Genomic DNA, 24,475 nt, shown 5'->3' on the forward strand with positions numbered 1-24,475 from the left:
ACCTGAGCATGTGAGGCCAGTGGGCAGAAGTCTCAAAGTGCAGAAAACCCCTTTGGTCTCCTGACTAACCAGTGGTTCAACCTGTAGGAATCTGCAGTGAATAGGAGAGAAGCAAGGGAGAGGAAACTACTCTGGTATCCACTGTGGTCCTGGAAGTGAGGAAACACACTTGCTTCAAGAAGCAGAGGTCAGGGAGCTGAATCAAAAGCAGAATGGAGCAAGGCAGGGGCCCCAGGAGGAGTCATCAGGAATGGGGGGTAGGGGGGTGGGAAGGTGCAGGAGCTGAGGGGAGAAAGACAGCCGCAGTTGAATGGGAGCAGAAGGGATGATCAACCTGCAGCAGGGTCCTTAGCTGACCTTGACATGGGCTGTCCTTGCCAGGCAGGTTCCCTACCTCTCCCAGCCCTGTAGAAGGAAGGGTGGTGATGGCCTTACCTTGAGGGTGAAGCTTTTGGGGTTGTCATACCCAATCCACTGGTTCCCCTTGTAGGCATAGGGCACCTCCTGAGGAGCATTCCACACCTGGGTGGCTCCTTTCAGAAAAGAGCAGACCTTGGGGTGGGTGCAAGAGAGCAGTCACAACTCATGTGAGTCCCGCCTGCTTGGCCCAGCCTGTACTTCTTCTCACACTGCCTCCAGCCCCCTTGGCTAAAAATGAGACTACACGGTTCTAGTTTTACCCTTGCTGCCCCATCTCACTTCCCACCCAATGGTACAAACAAAGGGGACTCTGGTGGGAAAGGTATGTGTTCAGCTGTGCAACAGTTGACCCTGTGTCAGTCAGCCCATGTAAAGTAGTGAAAAGGTGGCTTGTTTGTGCCTTAGTTTCCCTTTGGGACACTATTTTGAAAGTTTTTTTTTAGTCACAACAAGTACAGGAAGAATAGAGCTTAACAATAGATTGTGAGATTCTAGAGCTGAACCTTTTTGGTTAGAGTGCTAGTTCTGCCCTTTACTGATCTATAACCTTGAGATAGGTGATAGGTGGATAGATGATAGATGGTAGATAGATAGATAGATACATAGATACATAGATACATAGATAGATATAGATAGAAAATTTTTGCAGTGCTCCAGCTTCACATATGCATGATTTTCCTGAGACATCTTTTCATTCCAGTAGACACACAGAATAAGAGAAACACCACTGAACCAGAAAACCTTGAGATGCCAACCACATTTTTTGTGGTGGTGGGGCTCCAATATGAGTTGCACAAGACCAGGCAGATACCTTCCCACTTATCTCTCTCCCCAGTCTTTGAACAGAACCTCTCTTTGCCTCTGGTTTTCTCTTGCAAAAGATGTAGATAATTTTGACACTTCACTGTTGAGGGTTCAATGAGACTATATATATTCACTTAAAATAGAGCTTACCTACCTGTATACACTCAGTAAATGCCAACTACTCCCAATATCAAAGATGCACATTTACTTTAAAATGTTCATATTTTTAAAAAGCCACCCCCCAAAAAAAATCCATGCCCTACCACATACACTTATGAGCTATTGACAATGGGATACCCTGCACTAGAAATCAGAGTATAGATTCTTTCTCCCTAGAAGCTTCTTTAATCTTTTTGAACTAAGGCACTAGATCTCCCTGATAGCACAGGCCTTGGAGGTCATTACCTCAAAGTAGGCAAGAGTCCCAGCCTCCTGAGTATAGGGTCCAGCTTTCCCGGGGCCAGAGGTGGGTGCATCCAAGCCATGGTTGGCAGGGTTAGTGAGAGTGAAGGTTCGGGCATAGGCCCCAAAGCCCACCATCAGCTTCTCAGCAGGGGCACCTTGGCTCTTCCAGTAATTCATGGCATAATCCTGGAAGCAAGGTCAGAAAGATATTTTCAGGGAATAATCAACATTTTCTACCCAATTCCCCAGCCACTTCAGATATAACATGCTGTCTACAGCCATACCACCCTGAACACGCCCTATCTCATCAGCTATAGCATGCAACATTCCTTAGTCCAATCAAAAGGAATACCCTATCTTTTAGAACTGGCTCTCTCTCTCTCTCTCTCTCTTTCACACACACATTGGAAAAGTATTTCACTTAATAATTAGGTAACTGTCAACTAGCAATGAAATTCTTCCTCTCATATTTCTCTTCTCCTTCATTTCTTCCCTTCTTTAAACAGAGTACTGCTCAACTCTGGCTTATGGTGCTACCAGGGACTAAACCTGAGACCTCTGGTGCCTCAGGCATAAGAGTTTGCTGCATTAACTGCTATGCTGTCTCCCCAGCCTATGGGATGCTCTCTTATCTCCATTCTTCTCACTCCAGACTTGGCATGACTGGAGTTCAATGATGCATCTTCTCCACTAGCCATAAGACAGCAGTGAGGAACTGTTTTAGAATGAGGTATGTACCTAGAAGAATTTTCCATGCTGGGTTTAACAACTTTAATCTCTACTGAGATTTTTTAATTTATTTTTTATTTAAGAAAGGATAAATTAACAAAACCATAGGGTAGGAGGGGTACAACTCCACACAATTCCCACCACCCAATCTCCATATCCCATCCCCTCCCCTAATAGCTTTCCCATTCTCTAGCCCTCTGGGAGCATGGACCCAGGGTCATTGTGGGTTACAGAAGGTGGAAGGTCTGGCTACTGAGATTTTGATTAAGTTATCTACTGAGCCAGCTTACTTAGCACTAAGCAGATACTTACTGACTTATAATTAGTCATATACATCATTACAGCTGTTTGAGTCATACAAGTTAGGAAGATAAAGATTTGAGAGTAGGGTAGAAAAGAGATAAGGAAGAGTAAAAGTAAGATGGACCATGACATGTTCTTGTAGAATCAGTGATAATTAAATTTTCCCAATGTCTGGGATTATCCCAACCTAATATTCTTCTTTCTTCAGTGTGGAAGATAAATAAATGGAAACAATTAATCATAGGACCAAGAAAGAAGAACCATGAATGAGCAGGATTAGGAAAGATTGTCCTCTTTGTCCTATTCATCAAATCATTGGCTTCTCTTTAACTCATTGGTCAGAGAACTTTACTTACCTTGAAGATATCAGTTCCTTTAACTTACCACATTAAAATATTTGTAGTCACCCTGGTCATTGGGTCCTGCAAACAAAGGGCTGTCTTCTCCTGTGAAGCCCTCCCAGGAGCCCCTGAGGTCATAAGTCATCACATTGATGAGGTCCATGTATCTTGGGTTTGGTACAAGAGAAGAAAAATAATCCAAGGGAAGTCACATTCCTCTTATTCTCCCTAAGCTTTCAAGACACCAAATATTGTGTGTGTTATCCTGTCACAAGGAAATATGTTTTACTATTCTATTCACTTTCATCTCTATCTCAAAATGCCTCATCTGTAAAAGGAATAAGGTCCTTAGTTCATAAATGTTTGAATTTAGACCTTCATGGTTTGAGACTCAACTAATTTTCTCCACATAATCTCTTATCATCTTTGATCTTGGAAATAAATTGAAAAACAATGTCAAGCTCATAGTAGCATTTGTCTCTCTCTATCTCTGTCTCTGTGTCTCTGGTGTTGAGCATTGGGGTCATCTTAATCCTTTGGAGATCCCTTATGTCCAGGAAACCTGACTACTGACTGACATCAAAGCACTTACCAACCATTTAGGAAGCCCTCTGGACTCCCAAGCTTAAGTTTTACTTACTTAGACATCTCAGGGATCTGGTAGGCAGTTTCAATGGTGCCTTTGCCTGCTGACACAGCAGCAGAAATCAGCAGCCTGGGCTTGTTGCTCTGGGTGGCCTCTTGTTCAAAAGCCTCATACATTTCCTGTGGAGCAGAGGACACTGGACTCAGGTTGGAGAAACCTGAGTACATACATGACGGGGCCCTGGTTTTTCTAAAAAAGCTGCAAAGTGTTCCACTGAAAGCCTTCTGATCTGAAAACTACAGTGAGCTGTTTTCCAAAAAAAATTTAAGTGGAGAAAATTTGGTCATCTTCTAAGAAGGAAACTTTAAAATAAGAAAAAAGATCACATCTAGATAAAAATGGCTCTTATCTTTGCAAACTGCATGTGATTGAATCTGATATTTTAAAAAGTCAGCCATAGAAGAAAATAAAAGAAAGGAAATAAAAGTATCAGAGCCTGCATTGGTGTTCAGTCAAATAATGCCTATGGAAGAGAATGTTCTGGCCTAAAGTCTGGCCCCGGTAGCAAGAGGGAACTTTTCCTACAGTAATCTGCATTATCTGAGAGCAGTGCAATTGCACTTCTCATTCTGTGATCCACTGTCCTTGCCTCATATGTTGCCCACCCTAGACCTATTTGAGGAATCTCTGACAAGGTATGCATGGTTTAGCTCCCTTGGCCATTACAATTCTCATTACAAAGCTGCTGACTCTCACTACACTATCCTATACCAATCTCTAACTTGGTGGGTGCAAATTTTCCCTAAAAGATCTGGTCTTGTGTGAAAGATTTCAGGTTTTGAGCCAGAAAGCTTGAAATGTGTGCTTTCAACTGGGGTGGATTTAGCCTTTTTGAGAATCTCCCATAAATAGGGTCCTTCTCCCCAGCCCTCTATGGGTCAGATCCTGAATTCTTTCAGCCCACCAAGGATAAATTACCTTCAACAGGACAGTGAAGAGCTGCTGGGTGTCTGCTGGGCTGCCACGGTTGCCAGGATACTCCCAATCAATGTCCAGTCCATCGAAGTCATACTTCCTCAGAAACTGGATGGCTGACTGGATAAAGGTCTGGCGGTTCTCAGCCGTGGCCACCATGTTGGAAAATCTGGAGTCAACAAACCAGTATGGTTTTAGTAGCAGAAGTGGGCTTTGGCATGGACTCCCTCGGGCAGGATTTGCCCACAGAACACTTTGAATGGGACACAGAAGAAATAACAGCTGCCTGGGTTGCTGAGCCCTTTGTCTTATCACTTATCCTCATATTTATTCAGAAGCATAGTCACCTATTTTGCCATTTATTTGGCATTTTGTACTGTATGGAATTAAATGAGATGATTTTTCTGTCACCAGGATTACCACTGGGGTTCAGTCCATGCATAACTCCATCGTTCCTGGCAGCCATATTTAATAAAGTGTGAGAAAGAGGAGGGGGAGGAGCCTATAGCTACCACTCATGAAGCTTCCCTCCTGCAGGTGAGGACAGGAGCTTGAACCTGGTTCTTTGCAAATGGCAACATATATGTTCTACCAGATAAGTCATAACCCAGTCCTTATAAATTAAATAAATATGAGTTTCTTCCCTGGAGAGGCTTCTACAGAGGCTGTGTAGATAAGTAAACAGGAAATTAAAACACAGTATGATAAGAGTTGTGATGGGGGAAAGAGAGATGTCAGGAAGATCTCTGACCAGAAGGTTTCCGAGATCCTTGAACTGAGACCTAAGTCCACAGGCCACCCCCTTCAGAGATACTCAGAGTCCTTTGAATTTGAAAGAGACTGGTAAATCTGGGAGTGTTCATCTATGAAATATAGTATCTTACCCCTGGGTTCCAAAGTTCCAGCCACCAACAGACAGTAGGGTTTTCAGCTCTGTATTGCTGTGGATCACAAGATATCAGTGTATAAGAAATGCCACTGGTATGGAAATGTTATCTGATGGTCAGCCCCTCCACCCTTACATCCCATACCTGAAGAGCCCAGAGCTGCCTCATGACCAATCTATGACCACTGTCAGGCGAAGAACCTACTGTAGGAGCACGATAGCCCCTTGCTATGAGTACCTCCAGGGCACAGTATAAATACTCATACCACAGGCTCTTACCCCAACTGTGCCAGGGGACTGGTGGATTCTATGTAGCAGGGAACTACAGGGGAAGAAAAGAGAGTGGAGGGAATCTATAGGTAATTCTTTATCACAAATTTCTTTCTACAGATGGTGGGCTAGAGCTTCTGGGATATGCAAGGACAAAAAGCTGAAAGCCTAAGGCTCTTAAAAGAAAGAGCAAGGAGCAGGGAAAAAGTGGAAATGTCTACCACTTACTGAGCACTTACTAAATGCAAAGGGCTCTACACATATTGCTCCTAACATACATACAATCCCACAAGATAGGAACTGTTGTTCTCATTTGATATTTGACTGACTGAGATATTAAACAGTTTGCTCAAGCTTGTAGGTGACAAAGCCAGGACACAAACCAACTCTATTTTATGGTGTCTTCCATAAGGCTCCCAGGTCCTGTAAACTTGACCCTAAAGTCTACCCATTGGATTCCCAACTGGATCAAAGTGTCAATCTTGCTGATGAACTTTTCAGACGTTCCTATGTTCTGACACATATTCACTCTGTGGGTTAGGGAAAATATGTGTTTGTTTGTTATTTGTTTTCTTATTCTTCACTGGCCTGGGCTGACTTTTTCAGATGAAGAGAGTCAGAGATACAGAGATGGTATGGGAGAGACACCAAAACAACTAAGTTTCTTCCAATATAGAAGGAGCCAGGCTTGAACCTGGGCCATACATATGACAAAGCATGTACATTATCCAAGTGAGCTATTTTATTGACCCCAGAACAATCTTTTGGCCTCTCTATAACTTGATTTCCACCAATTAAAAAATGGTTTTGGTGGTCTGGGAGGTGGCACAGTGGATAAAGCAGTGAACTCTCAAGCATGAGGTCCTGAGTTCAGTACCCGACAGCACATATACCAGAGTAATTTCTGCTTCTTTCTCTCTCTCTTCCTATCATTCTTCATGGATAAATAAATAAAATATTAAAAAATAAAAACAATGCTTTTGAACAATTTTAGTATGTCTTCTCCATGCTGTGTATTGTGAAAATTACATAAATAATAAATGAAAGGATCTAACCTAATACCTGACACATAGTAGTCATCCAATTAATACACTAAGCATTTAAATGACACAAGTGCCATTTTAGAGAAAGCCATTAGCTGGCTCCTAGGTTGCTGTGGTGATTTACTGCAATAGGAGGACAATATTTGTAGTGGATCCCTGTCAGTTCCTAGGACAGAGGGTGAATTGAGAGCCTATGATAAAGACACAATGAGAAAAGAATGCACAGAAATGATAGCAACCTGCCCCACCAGAATGATAGCTCTGTGGATGAGGAACAAGAATGATTGCAGACTGGTCTCCAGACCTAGACGTCTTACTGTTATGTCCGCTGAGGAACATTCTGAAGCCTCCAACACAGTACAGAGTCCAAGCCCAGCACTCACTAGCTTTTGAGGCCATTGATGCCAGCATACAGAGCCTCGTCATCCCACTCGATAGTTTTGATCTGGTTGTTGGCCATGCCAGCAAAGGCATAGATGATGTGTGTGCAGAGACAGGGGTCCACATTTTCAGGCATGTAGCGTGCAACTCCAGGCCGATACTGGCTCCAGTTGGTAAAGTAACAGACGATTTTGGTTGCAGTGCCTGAAATGGTAGGGATATAAGAGATTGCCCCTGCCTTGACCAACTAGTGCCCTTTCACCTCAGAGTCCCCGGGTACTGCCCCTGCCCAGCCACAGAGGATGCTTACTTACCCAGCTGCAGCAGGAGGGCCAGCCCTAAGGAAGAAAAGAGACCTTGATAAGAGGGTGGCAGATGAGAAGGAGCTGGCCTGGAGTGCACCAGACAGTAAGTAAAAAGGGGAATGAGTGGCTGATGTTCCTTCTCCTCTATAAATCTGTTCCCAGTATGGGCTCCTACATCATGCCTTTGGAGAAAGTGACTAATCTAGGCATTCAGTGAGCTAGGTGGAAGATCAGATGATTATGTGCAGCTCAGAAACCAGGACATATTGCTGCTTCTTTCAACAAATGCATATTAAGGACCAAGGAGCTAGCACAGTAACTATAACTATGCAAAAGACTTTCATCCTTCAGGCTCGAAGGTCCCAGGTTTAATCCCTGGAACCACTAAAATTCAGAGCTGAGCAGAGCCATAATTACAAAGAAAAAAAGGACACAGTGAGTCTAGAGGTAAAAAGAAAAACAAAACAAGGTTCTTGACCTCAAAGATCTCACAGTCATATGGGCATAGAAACCAGTAACCTATATGTGCAATGCAAGGTAGTAAGTGATGAACTGAGAGATATATGGACTACTATGGAAAACAAAAGCCAAGGAGGACTTCCCTAGAGAAGTTTAAACCAGACCTCTCTGTTCCCCTCTCACCTCCTTTGGTATTTGTGTTCATTTTTCTTAATCACAACATGTGTCACACTGAGAGACCACTGCTTACCCTTACTATACTCCTTCCACTGGGAGCTCCTTAAAGGCAAGACCTGTACTTTCCCACTGACTCCCCACTTCCAACCCCTTTGATAAGCAACAAACTTTAAGACAAGCCACATTGGTAGGTCAGACTGGAAAACATCCTGGAGAGTGGTCTGGGAGGTGGCACAGTGGATAAAGAATCGGATTCTCAAGCATGAGGTCCTGAGTTCAATTCCCGGCAGCACATGTACCAGAGTGATGTCTGGTCATTAGTAAATAAATAAAATCTTTAAAAAATAAAAGGTCCTAAAGGTAGAAAAGGGGCATTCAAGCAGATGAACCCTTCCTACAGCAGTCTCTCCACACATGGCAGATCTTATCCAGAATCACCATCACTCTGCTTTTCAACTTAAATGATATCTCTAAGTTTAATTTCCTTCCCAGTCACCCATCCATGCCAAGATGAGCTGCAGTGCCCTCAATGTGTCCTTACTCACTCACTGTGTGAAGTTTCTAGCCTCAACACAGGCAGTATCTCTGGGGATGGAATTATCATTGGAAGAACTGCACTAACTCCTTCAGGTCTTTTCTGCCTCTACCATCCAGTCCCCAGAGTACACATTCAGGAAAATCCCTGCAACACCTTTTTTTTTTGCTACTAATTGTTCCTGACTATTGATTACTTCTTCTTTAAAAAGATTTATTTATTAAGAGAGATAAAGGATGAGGTGGGGGGAGATGCCATGGCATTGCTTAGCTCTGGCATATAGTAGCACTGGAGAATGAACCTGAAAACCTGGTACTCCAGACATATAAGTACCGTGTTCTTATGTTGAACTAAGTCCACAATCCTTCCTGATATATATATATATATATATATATATATATATATATAGAGAGAGAGAGAGAGAGAGAGAGAGACCGCTCAGTGCAGTGGGAGCTGAGCTTAAACACAGGTCACACACAGGACCAAACTTCTAGCACCTACCCAACATCTATTGTACAATAATCTCAAGACATTGGAAGTACCTGGGTCAGTGCAGTATCCAAATTAAATATTTTTCCAGCCACCACCTCACTAATTCTTCATCAAACCTATGTGTTGAGCTCTTATTCTCTTTGGTAGTGAAGAGTAATCAAAGAACATTAATATTGGAAGGACTAGTCCAAGCCTTACATGGAGGAAATGGCATCACCATTGTCCACCAGAACTACCCATTTTCCTTCCCATCTAAAGTCCTTGGGTGCTCAGTAAATTCTCGTCCCTCCCTCCCTTCCTTCCTTCCATTCCCTATCACTGTGCTATGAGCCCAAAGAGGCTTTAAGAGAGGAAGAGGGCTTGCAAGAGAGAGAGAGAGAGAGAGAGAGAGAGGTGTAAAAGATAATATAAATGGAGGGAGAAAGAAGGCAGCTACTCTGAAAGCCCAACTGAGCAACTGAGCTACTTGGAGGAGACTTACCAGCAAGAAGCAGCAGCTTGCCCATTTTGGTGGGGAGTCCTAACTGTGAGTTCCAGGTCTGAAATGAGCATTAGATGGCTTTTTATAGAGAGTCCTGAAAGCCCTCATGCCCTGCACCTGACTCCCTTCGGCAGGCAAGGTGGGAATGCAGGAATAAGGGGATAGGGGGTTGACTCTCTGAGTCTTATCTGTGTTTTCCTTCTTGAGTAATCAGTGCCAGGACACAATGGAGACTCTGTAGGAACAGCCTTAAAAGGCTGCTGACTGGATGTGCATATAGGAAAATGGCATGCCTGGCACAGGGTTCAAAGTCATTATAGGTCATCATAGGTCCCACATGTCAAATGAAACCAGCTGGCCCCTAAGGGAAGAATGAACAAGGGAATTTTGGCTGCAATTTGATCAACTCTTTCTTCCTGAGGAGACCATGACCAACAACTTCCAATGCCTTGAGATTTTTGTAGCAATGGATGTCAAGTAGGGGCTAGAAGTTTGTGTGAACTAGATCAGGGTCTGCCTCCCTCCTTCACCCCATGGCACTTCCAGCCTTACTATCCATATAGAAAGGCTACACCTCAGAATAATTACCAAAGAAGAGATCCAAAGGACCAACAGACATGTGAAAAAAAAATGCTCAAAATCAACGATTATCAGAGAAATGTAAATAAATACAAGAAGGAGATACCACTTCATTCCTGTGAGTATAATATACATCAGAAAGGACAGTAACAAGCATACCCATCCAAAGAGTTCTCTATACACCTATGTTCATAGCAGCACAACATTACATATTATTGGTAATAACACAAACTTCGAAGCAACCCAGGTGTCCAACAGCATATAAGTGGCTAAGAAAGTTTTAGTATACATACGCAATGGAACACCACTACTCAGCTGTTATGAATGATAAAGTCACCTTCTTCAGTTCATCTTGGATAGAGCTTGAAGGAATCATGTTAAGTGAGATATGCCAGAAAGAGAAGGATGAATATGGGATCATCTCACTCGCAGGCTGAGCTTAAGAACAGAAAGTGGAAGCATGAAGTAAAACTCAGACTGGGTTTGGTGTATTTCACCAAAGCAAAGGATTCTGGGAAAGGAGGGCAAGGAGGGGTCTGGGGGTGGGGGTGGGCTTTGAGGTCCTGGTGCCTGATGGTAGAAACATACCTAAGTGAGGATGAAAGTGTTTTGCAGATACCTATCATAGTAAGATGAGAAATTTTACCCATGAGTCGACAAGTGTACTGTAAATCACCAAGTCTTCAGTAAAATTACTAAAAAATAGAAATAAAAAATTAAAAAGAAAGGCTACACTGGCAGGAGATTTTCAGCCTCTGCTCCAATAGGTGAGACCATGAACAAAGAGTGTCACTTTCCTGTAAGGCAGACCTGACTGTCCTTCTGCCATGACACCAGTTCTAGAGCATCACCCCACCTCACCTACACCCCCATTTGGATAGGGTAGGTTTTCTGGCTGCACACCCAAAGTATAGTGAGAGGAAGTGAGGTAGCATCTCCCACTCAGAGGTCTACCATGCATGCACTATCCCACCACTGCCAATAGGATATTGTTTTATTTTTTCACATAGAGAATGAGAGACAGAGAGAGACGGGAAGAGACACCACAACATTGTTGTGCTGCTAGAAAAGCTTCCCTTTGCTTGGCACTTCCATGTGGTGGCAAAGGCTAGAAACCAGGTCACTTTTCATGGTAAAATATTCACTCTACTGGGTTAACTATCTCTGGACCTATGAGAGAGGATTTTTTTTTTCCCTCCTCCAGGCTTATTGCTGGGCTAGGTGCCTGCACCATGAATCCACCGCTCCTGGAGGCCATTTTTCCCCCCTTTTGTTGCCCTTGTTGTAGCTTCGTTGTGGTCATTATTATTGCCCTTGTTGACGCAATTCGTTGTTGGATAGGACAGAGAGAAATGGAGAGAGGAGGGGAAGACAGAGAAGGGGAGAGAAAGATAGACACCTGCAGACCTGCTTCACCACCCGTGAAGCGAATCCCCTGCAGGTGGGGAGCCGGGGGCTCGAACCGGGATCCTTACTCCGGTCCCTGCACTTTGTGCCACATGCACTTAACCCACTGCGCCACCGCCCGACCCCCGAGAGAGGATTTTTAAAAGATCTCCTTAAGGGAACCATTTAGAGGAAGAAGAAAGATGAAGACGGTCACTCTCCAATCCCAGTCAAACAAACTAATCTCCTTTATCTTCTGGATATTTACAAAGCAAATGGTTGGCTCCTTGCTACTAGCCTGAGAAAGCTCAACTGAGTTGAGGGCTTGGAGCCCAACACACAGAACTTTAACGAGCTCTTAAACTTCACACAAGGCCAAGGTTAATGTGTTGGGCAGCTGTTCACACTCCATCATGTGCCCATTACAATAACAGGGTAATTAAAGTAACAACAAGCACAAATGAGGTTGATGGCTTATTAGGCACTAGCCTAAATGCTTGGCAAATATTGGCTTACTCCTCATACCTCTGGGAGATGAGTGTTCTTAGTGCTCTTATTTTACAGATGAAAGGCCTAGTACAAAGAGGTAAATAAATTTCCCAGGAGCTAGTAACAGAGTCAGGATGGAACCCAGGCAGTGTGACTCTGATTATCTTATCTCACTATTGTTTCTTGAGTGTTTCAAAGATTTAAGGAAGCAAGGGACTGACCCCAGGTGGACAAACGAGAGTGGTGCCCCAAGCAACATCTACCTCATAGTAAAAGATTTGAGCACTGAGGTGGCATTTAGGGACACTTAGGGACTAAATTCCCCTAGCCCCCCAGTAAGGTTTGCTACATTTTCTCTCTGGCACTTATAACTTCTGTTTTCTCAACCATAAGGGGACATTCCAAGCCGTTGTGAATAAACCTTCGGAATGCTTTCCATGTTCACTCCCTCCCCTTTGGATCATTTAGTCTTCTCCCTCTGCAGAAATTCTGGTGCTGCGTGAATGCATGTGCTGTTCAAAGTCTAGGATTAAAACAATCATTTAAAAATACTTCATTTCCTTACTAGTGAAAAAGAGATAGCAGAGAGAGATACCGGAGCACTGTTCATCTCTAGTTTATGGTAATGCTGGGAATTAAAATTGGGACCTCAGAACCTCAGGCATGAAAGCCTTTTTTGCATAGCCATTGTGCTATCTACTAACCCCGCCCCAACCATTTTTATAAAGAACAGAAGAGGATTATGATGGGGTGGCTTATTCATCCTAATATTCTTCTTCTTCTAGCGTTTGCCCTTCTTCCGTAGCCAGTCAACAGTGTCAGGTTGAAAGCTGTCAGGAGCTGCTTGTTGCTGGCTTTGAAAATGACTGGGATCCATGTGGATTCAGTCGGCTAGGAAGGATCATCAGTTTCCCCAATGAATGGGTACTCACGGGATGCACCACGAGAAGGTCGATCCAATGCATCCCATCCTAATATTAAGGCACTTGAACACAGAAAAAGCTTTAGACCTGTGCTACTCTAGCTCCTCCCTTCAGTACTATGCTTTGGTATTCATGGTGTTGGTGGGGGGAGTAATGGTTTCCAGAACTTTATTTTTTTCATTTTCTTTGCCAACAAGTCTATCACTGGGGCCTTATGCCTACATAATCCCACTACTTTGGCAAACTATTATTGTTGTTGTTGTTGTTGTTGTTGTTGTTGTTGTTAGAGGCTGAGAGGCAGAGAAAGAAGGACAGATCCCACAACACCATGACACTGCTCGCAAAGCTTCCCCCTATGCAGGAGCTGCTATGTGATGGCTGGAGCCCAGCCTGGGTCCCCCTCTTGAGAAAGTGTGTACTCTACTGGGCCAACTATCTCCTAACCTGTTTTATTTATTTGCTTTATTAAAAAAAAAAAAAAACTTCTACAAACCTTAACTGGTGCACTCATGGTTTTCTGAAACAGGATATTAGGGCCAGCAAAATAATTCACTTGGCTAGTACACTGCTTTGTCATGTGCTCCATCCAGGTCTGAACCTGGCCCCCACTGCCTTGAAGGAAGCTTCAGTGCTCTGGTCTCTTTCACTCTCTTTCTCTGCATCTCTCCAAACTAAAACTAAAAATAATAATGATAATAAATAAAACAGGATGTTCAACAGTAGATATACACCCCAGTGGTTTTTCCTACAAGTTTTGCTCTATGCTTTAGAGAAAAAACTGTAGTAAACCTTCCCACAAAGGGGAAACAATTACAGAAGCCAGACCTTCCACCTTCTGTACCCCATAATGACCCTGGGCCCATACTCCCAGAGGGATAAAGAATAGGAAAGCTTTCAAGGGAGGGAATTGGGTATGGAGTTCTGGTGGTGGAATTGTACCCCTCTTATCCTATGGTCTTGTCAATATTTCCATTTTATAAATAAAAATTAAAAGGGGGGGGGAGACCTGGAGAGGTCTGGGAGGTGGTGTAGTGGATAAAATGTTGGACTCTCAAGCACGAGGTCTTAAATTTGATACCTGGCAACACACATACCAGAGTGATGTCTGGTTCTTTCTCTCTCTCCTCCTACCCTCTCATTAATAAATAAATAAATTTTATATATATATATATATATATATATATATATATATATATATATATGATACCTAGAGGGCTTGGTTCTAGAATCCCTCTGAAAACCCCACACAACAGTTCCTGGAGAAGGAGACAGGCAGCAAAGTCACTTTGCCTGCTCAGCTGCTTAATAAGCCTGTAGAGAGAAAAGATCATTTTAAAGCCCAGGTCAGTATGTTGAAGCCTTACTGAAGTTCCTAAGACATACGTGCCCAAAGCCAGACAGTAGTAACTGCCCAGTCATCTAGTCCAGATGGTTCTGGGCCTTTCTCCAGGAGGCTGTGACCAATCCTCTCTAATAATCTGTCTGCATCAATTCCCACCCCCTGGCTCTCATCGGTGAAGGCTGGGCAGCACAACGCTGACCTGCTGTGGAACTGGAAGCCAGGGCTGGGGCAGCAAGCTAATCACCTTCTCTAAGCAATAGGTAGGCTTGGGAAGAGAACAACAGTAATGATCATGGTTCCCCCTGGTGGCTAGACTCAAGATTGGTTGAGGAGAAGGAGTCCTAGTAATTTTTGAGAAAGGATTTCTCATTGATTCAGCAAGCTGAGGGTATAGAGCCAGACATTGGAAAATTCAAATAGTGCATCAGGAGAGAGAGTTTGATAGATGGAATACAGGACTTTCCTGCCCAAGGCTCTTGAGTGCAGAGTGGTGCTCAGATCTCTCATGGAAAAATCTCTCTGTGTGTCTCTATTTCTGTCTTGTCTCTCTCTCTCTCCACATATATGTATATGAAACATTAAATAAATCTTTTAAAATATTTTATTATTGATGATTTTCGGGAGACATGGCCATGGAATAACAGGGATTGAATTGTCTCTCCTCCCAAAACATCAAATAAATACAAGAGATCCAACTGAAGTCATAATCTACAGCTGAAAGTTTGGCAACCTAAGGTGGGTGCTCGCTTGTACGCAGTTAGGGCTAAAAGGGGTGCAGGTTGAAGAACAGCAAAGTCAAATCAGAGCTCCATATAGCATGGCAGTGAGCTGTGCCATTCTGGCAATTTCACTTTAAGCTCAGCAAGCAATGAAGGTTGTTCTGAGTGCCGGAAGAAAAAAGAAGGGCTTAAAACCTCTCTATCTTTGGCACAGGGGGGTATTTAGCCTTCTGAATTTAATGCAAGGACACAACATAAAACAGCATTTATGGCCACAAGACAGCCAAAGCAACCACTCCCCACCCCAAATCCATCCCACCTTAAGCAGATCATACAAACAAGAAAAACCTAGAGGTCATAATAGCACCACCTTCTGGACATCAATAACCAGCATGGAGTAACAGCAGCTATGTCTCTACTCTCCCGCCAGATACAAGTCAATCCAGGCAAGTGTGATTAGTGGATTAAATGGTACTGAGAGAGGAACTTCATAACATATCAAATACAGTGGTTAAACCAAGAAGAAACATTGGATAAATAAACCAGGACAAAAGTCCAGATTAAAAAAAAAAAACTAAAGGGCTTTGAGGACAAGATCCAAACACTAATTGAGTTTTTAGTCACAAGAGTGAGGGAAGAACTTGAAAATAATATCATCCAAAATGGGGAAATGGTAAATGAGATTCCAAAGGAAACACTAACTATCTCAAGGTAATTAGAGAGCTGAAAGCTGAAATAGCTGAGCTAAGAGCACAACTAGCTGAACAAGCTAATAAAGCATTACAACAGGGTAGCAAAACAGCTGAACTACATAAAACAACAGATGGGAGAGAGAATAGAATAAGTGAGGCAGAAAACAGAATTACCAATCTTGAGGATGAATTAGATAAAACTAAGAAAGAAGTAAGTGATTTCAAGAAGAGATTAAGAGATGCCAAAAACAACAAGAGACATATTGGATGACTTCAAAAGAAGTAATATATGCATTATTGGCTTACCTGAGGAAGAAAGAGAGGGAGGGGAAGAAAGCATCCTACAGAACATAATAGCTGAGAACTTTATTACTCTGGACAACATAAAAGACATAAAGGCTCAAGAAGCTCAGAGGATCCCAAACAGACTTAACTCAGACTTAAAGACACCAAGACACATCATATTTAGAATGGAAAGGAATAAGGATAAAGAAAGGATCTTGAACACTGCAAGAGAAAAACAAAGAGTCACTTACAGAGGAAAACCCATAAGTTTATCAGCATATTTCTCCATACAAACACTAAAGGCCATAAGAGAATGGCAAGATATCTATCAAGTGCTCAGTGAGAATGGCTTTCAACCAAGACTATTATACCCTGCTAGACTGTCATTCAAACTAGATGGAGGCATAAAAACCTTCTAAGAAAAGCAACAGTTGAAGGAATCAACTATCAGCAAGCCTGCCCTGAAAGAAGTTTTGAAAGGTCTCTTTATAAACAATCACATCATCATAAACATGTCATATATCAGAACACTATAAAATTTTAGAACAATCGCATTAAAATATCTTCATTCTATAATATCAAAAAATGTCAATGGCCTGAATTCACCTATAGAAGACACAGAGTAGGAAGATGGATCAGAAAACACAATCAAACCATATGTTGTCTACAGGAATCCCACTTAACTCACCAAGGCAAACATAAACTCAAAGTGAAAGGATGGAAAACTACCATACAAGCCAATGGCCCACAAAAAGGGCAGGAACAGCTATTCTCAATCTGACATGATAGACCTTAAAGTAAATAAAATTGAAAAAGGTAGGGATGGACATTACTTAATGCTTAGAGGAGCAGTCAATCAAGAGGACTTAATAATTATTAACATATATACACACAATGAGAAACCATCTAAATACATCAAACACCTACTGAAAGAGCAACAGCAATATATTAACAGCAACACAGTAATAGTAGGGGATTTCAACACCCCTTGGATGTTAGACCAGAAACTATCAAATACTTAGAGGAAAATATTGGCAGAACTCTTTTCCATCTAGATTTTAAAGGTACCTTCAATGAAACAAATCCAATTCCAAAAAAAAAAAAAGTCATCTAACAATAAACACAAAGCAGAACTTGGACTGGATCTGGTGTATTGCACCAAAGTAAAGGACTCTGGTGTGGTGGGCAGGGGAAGGGGGCATTCAGGTCCTGGAACATTATGGCAGAGGAGGACCGAGAGGGGGGCATTGAATTGTGATGTGGAAAACTGGAAAATTAAGAAATGTGAAGAGGGGTAGATGGCATAATGGTTACACAAAGAGACTCATTCCTGAAGTTCCAAAGTCTCAGGTTCATGGTGAATTCACCTTCTTTACCCCATCTTGGATGGAGCTCGAAGATATCATGTTAAGTGAGATAAGTCAAAAACAAAAAGATGAATAAGGGATGATCTCACTGATAGAAGTTGAAAAATAAGATCAGAAGGGAAAACTCTATGCATAACTTAGGATGTTGGACTGGATTTGGTGTATTGCACCAAAGTAAAAGACTGAGGTAGGGGAAAGGGTTCAGGTACTGAAACATGATGGCAGAGGAGGACCTAGTGGGGGTGGTATTGTCATGTAGAAATGTTATGCATATACAAACTGTTGTATTTTACTGTTGACTGTAAACCATTAATCTCCCAATAAAGAAATTAAAAAATAAAATTATTATTATTATTATTACCAGAACACTGATAAACTCCAGTTTCTAGTGTTTTTAGAGATTGAGCCTGGGACCTTTGGTGCGTCAGGCATGAACATCCCTTTGTATAACCTATCTGCTATCTTTCCAGCCCCTAAAATTATTTGGACAGTTGAAACAGACAAATTTTTTTGTGGTGAGGAATGGTGGTCAAGTAGGCTTTTTTCTTCCCATTATATATTCTTGAAAATAAACTTAATTCAAACCAATCTCTATAAATGGTCACCAGAATAATCATTGCTATTATTTTAAAAGTATATGGCAAGCCTCTACGCATCAAAAGCAAGCTACACAAGGATAACCAGGCAACACAGTAACTGGGAGAAGATAATTGCACATCACATATCTGACAAGAATTTGATATCAAACATCTATAAATAACTTGCACAGCTCAATAAAAAGATAAATAAAAATTAGGCCAGAGAACTGAATAGTCAATTTTCTAAAGAAGAGACACACATGGCCCACAGACATATGAAAAAATGCTCCACTCTACTTATAATTATAGAAAGGCAAATTAAAGCTACACTGAGATTCCACCTCATACCTGTTGAGAATGACTTACATCAACAAACCAGGAACTGAAAAGTATTGGTGTGGTTGTGGAGAAAAGGGGACTCTGATACATTGCTGGTTGTAGTGCAAACTGGTACAATCCCTCTAGAAGACTATATGGAGAGCCCATAAACAAAGTTTATGTATTTCTCCCCAGAAAAATACATAAACTTGGAAGAAAGAAAGAGAGCAGGAAAGGAAGAAAGAAAGGAAGGAAGGAAGGTAGGAAGAAAGAAGGAAAGGAAGGAAAGAAGGAAGGAAGGAAGGAAGGAAGGAAGGAAGGAAGGAAGGAAGGAAGGAAGAAAAACTATGATTATCACTGGGAAGGTAGAACTCAGAACTTTGGTGGGTATAGTGTGGAACTATTTTCCGTGATCTTATAAGCTTGTAAACCACTATTACTCACAAATAAAAGAAATGACTTGGAAAAATAATAAAAAGAAGTATTCTCCATCAACTTGCTAGAATTGAATTGTGCCCCCAGATTCATAGGCTTGGGTCCTAAGGACTTGTAGGATCTGGTTCCTGCCAGCCTTCAGTTTCCTGGCTCCTATGGGTGCCTCTCCTACTCTGTTTTCTGGCCTCTGGTCCCTCACCACATTTTAGGCTCAGGAACCTTCTTCTTTTAAGTTTGGAACCTTTTTTGTATGGCAGGTTACGCTTATGAGGGGAAGAAAAATGGCCTGAGTTCACCTTAAATCCTGCTCAAGGAGTTATATTGGGACACCAGTGGAGAAAATCTGTAATTTGGAGAAACATAGCAGAAAACAGATTCTTTCAAAAGTTACTTTAATTAACAACTACCAGATGGTTTCACTCACATGTGGAGTATAGATGACAAAAAACAAATGAACGTGTTGGACTTTGTGAAAACTGTGGTGGCTAAGGGGGATGGGAGGGAGGGCCATGAACTTTGGTGGTGGAGGGTTTGGCGACTTACACTGACCAGGCATGGTTATGAAATTATACTATTAAAATATTATAATTTTGTAAAACCCTACACTAATTTTTTTTTTTAATTTTTTATTTAAGAAAGGATTAGTGAACAAAGGCATAAGGTAGGAGGGGTACAACTCCACACAATTCCCACCACCCAATCCCCATAACCCACCCTCTCCCATGATAGCCTTCCCATTCTCTAGCCCTCTGGGAGCATGGACCCAGGGTCGTTGAGGGTTGCAGAAGGTAGAGGGTCTGGCTTCTGTAATTGCTTCCCCGCTGAACATGGGCGTTGACTGGTCGGTCCATACTCCCAGTCTGCCTCTCTCTTTCCCTAGTAAGGTGTGTCTCTGGGGAATCTGAGCTCCAGGACACATTGGTGGGGTCTTCAATCCAGGGAAGCCTAGTCAGCATCCTGGTGGCATCTGGAACCTGGTGATTGAAAAGAGAGTTAACATACAAAGCCAAACAATTTGTTGAGCAATCATGGATCCCAAGTTTGGAATAGTGGAGAGGAAGTGTTAGGGAGGTATTCACTGCAAACTCTAGTGTAATCCTGCTTTCAGGTATATATTTTGCAGTAGTTTATGGATACGTGTGAACATAAGCTCTCTCTCACAGAAACTGTTGTATGTCTAGGTTATGGGACTTTGTTAGAAAGTGAACTACCTGAGATGAAATTAGAGTGTACTATTAAAGGAAAGGTCTCACCCGAGTAATGAAGCTGAAGGGTTGTCATTCCACACGTGAAGTCTCTGGATACAGTCTGAGGTGAAGCATGTTGAGATGGCAATCGTTGCTTTGGTTAGGTTGTGATCGGCGGATGCAATATTATTTGGTTTGGATTGGGAGATGCATACGGGAAAGTGGGCCCTATCCAAGGGTGCCAGGACTGAGGGAAGTAGGGGCTCTATAGTGAAGATGTGAGGTTCCTGCTGTCTTAGGGTTCAAAAAGATAATCAATAGTTAATATTATCATCACATTATTTGTTAATAGGGTTAACTTTGAAAAGTCCCTTTGTTATGGTTTGCTGTACAGTACCCAGTATCTTGTATATAGCTGTGCTATTGGAAGCTTCTAATCTACTTGGTCTAGGCTTTTGAGAGAGTCCGCATATCAAATATGTAGCCTATCTATTAAAAAGATTCAAGTTTGTCTTTTGAGAACCTTTGAGACATACAATTGATTTCCCCCTCTCATATTAATTAACTACTGATTTATATGTCTACATTTTGCTAGGAGTGTACATAAACACCATTCCCATCACCAAAGGACCGTGACCCATCCCTCCCGCCCACTCCCACCCCCCACTGGCCCAGGAAGCTACATGTCTACCCCTCACCACTGGGTTTTTACTTTGGTGCCCTACTTACAATTTGATCAGGTCCTGCTTTTAGTTTCCCTTTCAGATCTTCTAAGTCAGCTTCTGTTGATTAATTTTTTAAAAAGGAAGAATTAATTTTTTAAAAAGGAAGAATTAATTTTTTAAAAAGGAAGAAAAATATCTTCACTGTGATTGGGAATTGGTTTAGTGGGTAGAGTTTATTTGCATGTGTAAGGTACTGGAGTTTGTTACACAGCATGACAAAATGGTGTTCCACTATTTCTCTCTCTCTTTCATCTCATAAGATTTTATTTTTAGGGGCTGAGTGGTGGCACACTTAGTTAAGTGCACATATGGTAATACACAAGGATCAGGGTTCAAGATCCCACTCCCCACCTGCAGGGGAAACGCTTCACAATTAGAAAAGCAGTACTGTAGGTGTCTATCTTTCTCCTCATCTTTTCCTCTCCTCTCAATTTCTCTCTGTCCCATCCAATAAAATAGAAAGAAAATGAAAAGGAAAAAAATTGGTGCCAGAGCAGTGGATTAGTAGTGTCGGCACCCACCCCCATAATGACCCTGGTGGCAATAAAAAGAAAATAAATAAAAGACTTTATTTTTTAAAATGTTATCTTTTTAGCATAACAAAAGGAACCTTTATCATGTTCATCACTTAAAGAGTTCCAAGGAAACTGAATATATATGAAATACATTTCAGTCATCTGAACAATAGCAACTCTCTGTCTTTCCATTTTTTCCTCTCTCTTCACATATATATATATATATATACATATATATGTATGTATATATTCACAGTATTGCAGGTATTGTGAACATTTATTTTGTTATATTTTTTAATAATCCAAAAAGCCCAGCTGAGCTGTCATTCCATATAACCAGAAAATACAGTAGCTAGTCATGCTATGTTTTAAAAACTTTTAAATTTTTCATTAATAGGACAGACAGGACTTGAGAGGAAAAGAGAATAGAGAGGGAGAGACAGAGAGACACCTCCAGTAATACTTTCCCACCCATGAAGATTTCCCCCTGCAGGTGGGGACTGGGGGCTTGAACTCAGGTCCTTGTGAATGGTAACATATGCATTTAACCAAGTGCACCACCACCCAGCTCCTTGGATATTTATTTTTAACAATTAGCAATTCTTCCAAGTGAATATAGAATGTTTTTCCATTTATTTATGTCTGCTTAATTATTTTATTAGTGTTATACAGTCTTCAGTAATTTGCTCCCTTGGTTAAGCATGTGATTTCTCCTGAAGGATGTCTTATGTACATTTAAGAAAAATGTGTAGGGAACTTCTAGAGGTGGGGCTACAGAGTAGCAGCAGCTGCATTTCTCGCCCCTCCTCTCCCCTGGTCAACTAGGAATAGCAAAGAAGATTGACTGAAACCAGAACAAGACAGAACCAGGGCCATTTTTGGGAACTCACCAAGTGGTGAGTGCAAACACACTCACCACTTGACAAAGAGGGGCCTAAGGAGAGATTCCTGGGCCTGAAAGTCCATATCTACTCCAGAGTGGGTGGTAACAGTCCAGCAATTTGCCAGTGGAGGCACCACCTACAGTCTGAGTTTAATCAACAAATAAACTGTTGAGGCAAGGACAGGATCCCCTAAGGCTCAGCAAATGCAACTGTGAGTCTCCATTGTTACTGTCCCTTGGAGGCTGGAGAAGCATCAGGGAGGTCCTGTGCTGACATCAGGGGCAGAGACATGATCAGGCAACTCAAGGGAAGACATAACACTCCCAGTGGTCTGGAAGTGGAGCTGTATAGTGGCAGCCTTTCAACATCGTTCTCCTAAGGGGTTCGGAGACACGGTGAATAATTGCCTGAGAACTCACAGAGTACAAACAGGATTTTTTTTTTTTTCCTTTAGTCAAGGAGTGCTGCCTGGCTTGGCTCTGGCTATTGGCAGAGCAGCTGAATTGGGCCCAGGGATTTGGACCCTTGGGGCATGGGAGTCTCTTTGCATGACCACTGTGTTATCTCTTTCCCATCCTGTTTTATCTCTTGGTCAGAAGTAAGTGATTAAGCTAAAAAAAAAAAAAAAAAAAACTACTTATAGTTAAAAAGCCCTCAGCCTCCCATAGCTTACAGGGCAGAAAAAGAAAATAAGAAGGTTTAACAACCACTGTGCTTTAATTCAGTGACTGAGTTAACATTGAAAAAACTGTTAATTTCCATAACTGGATCAGAAGAGAAAACACTAAGCAGAGCTTGGAATGTGTATTGCACCAAAGTATGACTCTGGAGTGGGTGCGGGGGGGGGGGGGGGGGGGAGTACGGGTCCTAGAACAGAATGACAGAGGACCTAGTGGGGGTTGTATTGTTATGTGGAACACTGAGAAATGCTATGCATGTATTTGCTGTCAACTGCAAAACATTAATCTTCAATAAAGAAAAAAAATCCATAGCTGTGAACTCTTTAAATACCTTACTTAGACACAAGTCAACCCAAGCAAGAGTGAGCAGTGGATTGAAGAGTACTGAGAGAAGGACCTCATAAAACACTATATACAATGGTTAAACCAAGAAGAAGAACGTGTTGGGGCCAGGCAGTTGTGCACCTGGTTAAACACTCACATTATAGTGTGCAAGGACCCAAATTCAAGACCCTAACCCCACCTGCAGGAGGAAAGCTTCATGAGTGGTAAAGCAGGGCTGTGGGTGTCTCTCTCTCTCTCCCTCTCTATCTCCCCCTTCCCCTCTCAATTTCTCTATGTCTCTATTTAACAATGAATAAATAATTTTTAAAAGAATTTAAAAATAAAAGTAATGTGTCATTGTCTATTACTGTTCTGTCATAGTCTGTCATTGTTGGATGAATTGTTCAGTACATGTCTGGCAAGTCAATTTGGTCTGTGGTGTATTTCAAATCTACTATGTTCTTACTGTTTTTATTTTTATTTTTTTAATTATATTTATTTATTAATAGAGACAGAAATTGAGAGAAAAGGGAGACTAGAGAGAGAGAGAGGGACACCTACAGCACTGCTTCACCACTCACAAAGCTTTCCCTTGCAGGTGGGGACCAGAGGCTCAGATCTGGGTCATTGTGCACTATAACATGTGTGCTCAACCAGATGTGCCACCACCCAGTTCCACTTACTGTTTCTATGATTATTTAATCTGTCCATTATTTTAAGTGGAATAATTAGTCTCTTAGTAGTGTTGGTTATAGAATTACACAATCTGATGTGTGTGTGTGTGTGTGTGTGTGTGTTACATTTCATATTGTTGTTGAGAGCCATTTTATCTGAACTTTTTTTTCTTACCATTTCTTTACTATTTCCTTCTGGAAGAAGACTTACAAGTCTGCATAGCATTGATAGACTTCATGTTTTGACTAAGAAGTCCTTTATTGTTTCATTTTATGAAAGATAATTTTTCTAGTTGGAGTATTCATGGCCAGATTTTTTAAAATTTATTTATAAAAATATCAACGGGACCATAGGACAAGAGAAGTACAACATACAATTTCTACCACTTCCTCCCTTGAAAGCTTTCCTATTCTTTATCCCTCTGGGAGCATGGACTCAGGATCATAATGGGCTACAGAAGGTGGATGGTCTGGCTTCTGTAATTGCTTCCCCGCTGAACATAGGTGTTGGCAAGTCGATCCATACTCCAAGCCTGTCTCTCTCTTTCCCTAGTGGGGCAGGGCTCTGGCTAGGTGAGGTTCTAGGGCACACTGGTGAGGATGTATGCCCAGGGAAGTCAGCTTGGCGTCATGATAGAATCTGCAACTTGGTGACTAAAAAGTATTAAGATATAAAGAAGAACAAAATTGTTTAATAATCAGGAGCCTAAAGGTCTGAATATATCAGATAAGATTTGGGGCCTCCATTTTGGAAAAAAAACTAGTAGGTCTATTTTAGGTA

General features: G+C 41.8%; 1 protein-coding gene across 2 annotated transcripts in view; it reads right to left on the reverse strand.

Annotated features, from left to right (window-relative positions):
• Positions 1-24,475, reverse strand: part of LOC103116964 (acidic mammalian chitinase-like) — a 62,762-nt gene that overhangs the window by 3,330 nt on the left and 34,957 nt on the right. The window contains exons 1-9 of one of the 2 annotated variants that reach the window (XM_007526926.3): positions 9,593-9,646; positions 7,458-7,481; positions 7,146-7,347; positions 5,448-5,504; positions 4,567-4,732; positions 3,643-3,767; positions 3,046-3,169; positions 1,630-1,815; positions 436-552 (exon numbers count right to left, since the gene is read on the reverse strand). In XM_007526926.3, coding sequence (XP_007526988.1) covers positions 436-552; positions 1,630-1,815; positions 3,046-3,169; positions 3,643-3,767; positions 4,567-4,732; positions 5,448-5,504; positions 7,146-7,347; positions 7,458-7,481; positions 9,593-9,617 — 1,026 coding nt within the window. In that variant the 5' untranslated portion in view covers positions 9,618-9,646. Of the gene's footprint in view, positions 1-435; positions 553-1,629; positions 1,816-3,045; positions 3,170-3,642; positions 3,768-4,566; positions 4,733-5,447; positions 5,505-7,145; positions 7,348-7,457; positions 7,482-9,592; positions 9,647-24,475 lie in introns of those variants that run through there. The other variant, XM_060201891.1, reaches the window with a different exon arrangement.

The sequence above is a fragment of the Erinaceus europaeus genome, chromosome 11, assembly GCF_950295315.1.
Source record: "Erinaceus europaeus chromosome 11, mEriEur2.1, whole genome shotgun sequence".
Lineage (NCBI taxonomy): Eukaryota > Metazoa > Chordata > Mammalia > Eulipotyphla > Erinaceidae > Erinaceus > Erinaceus europaeus.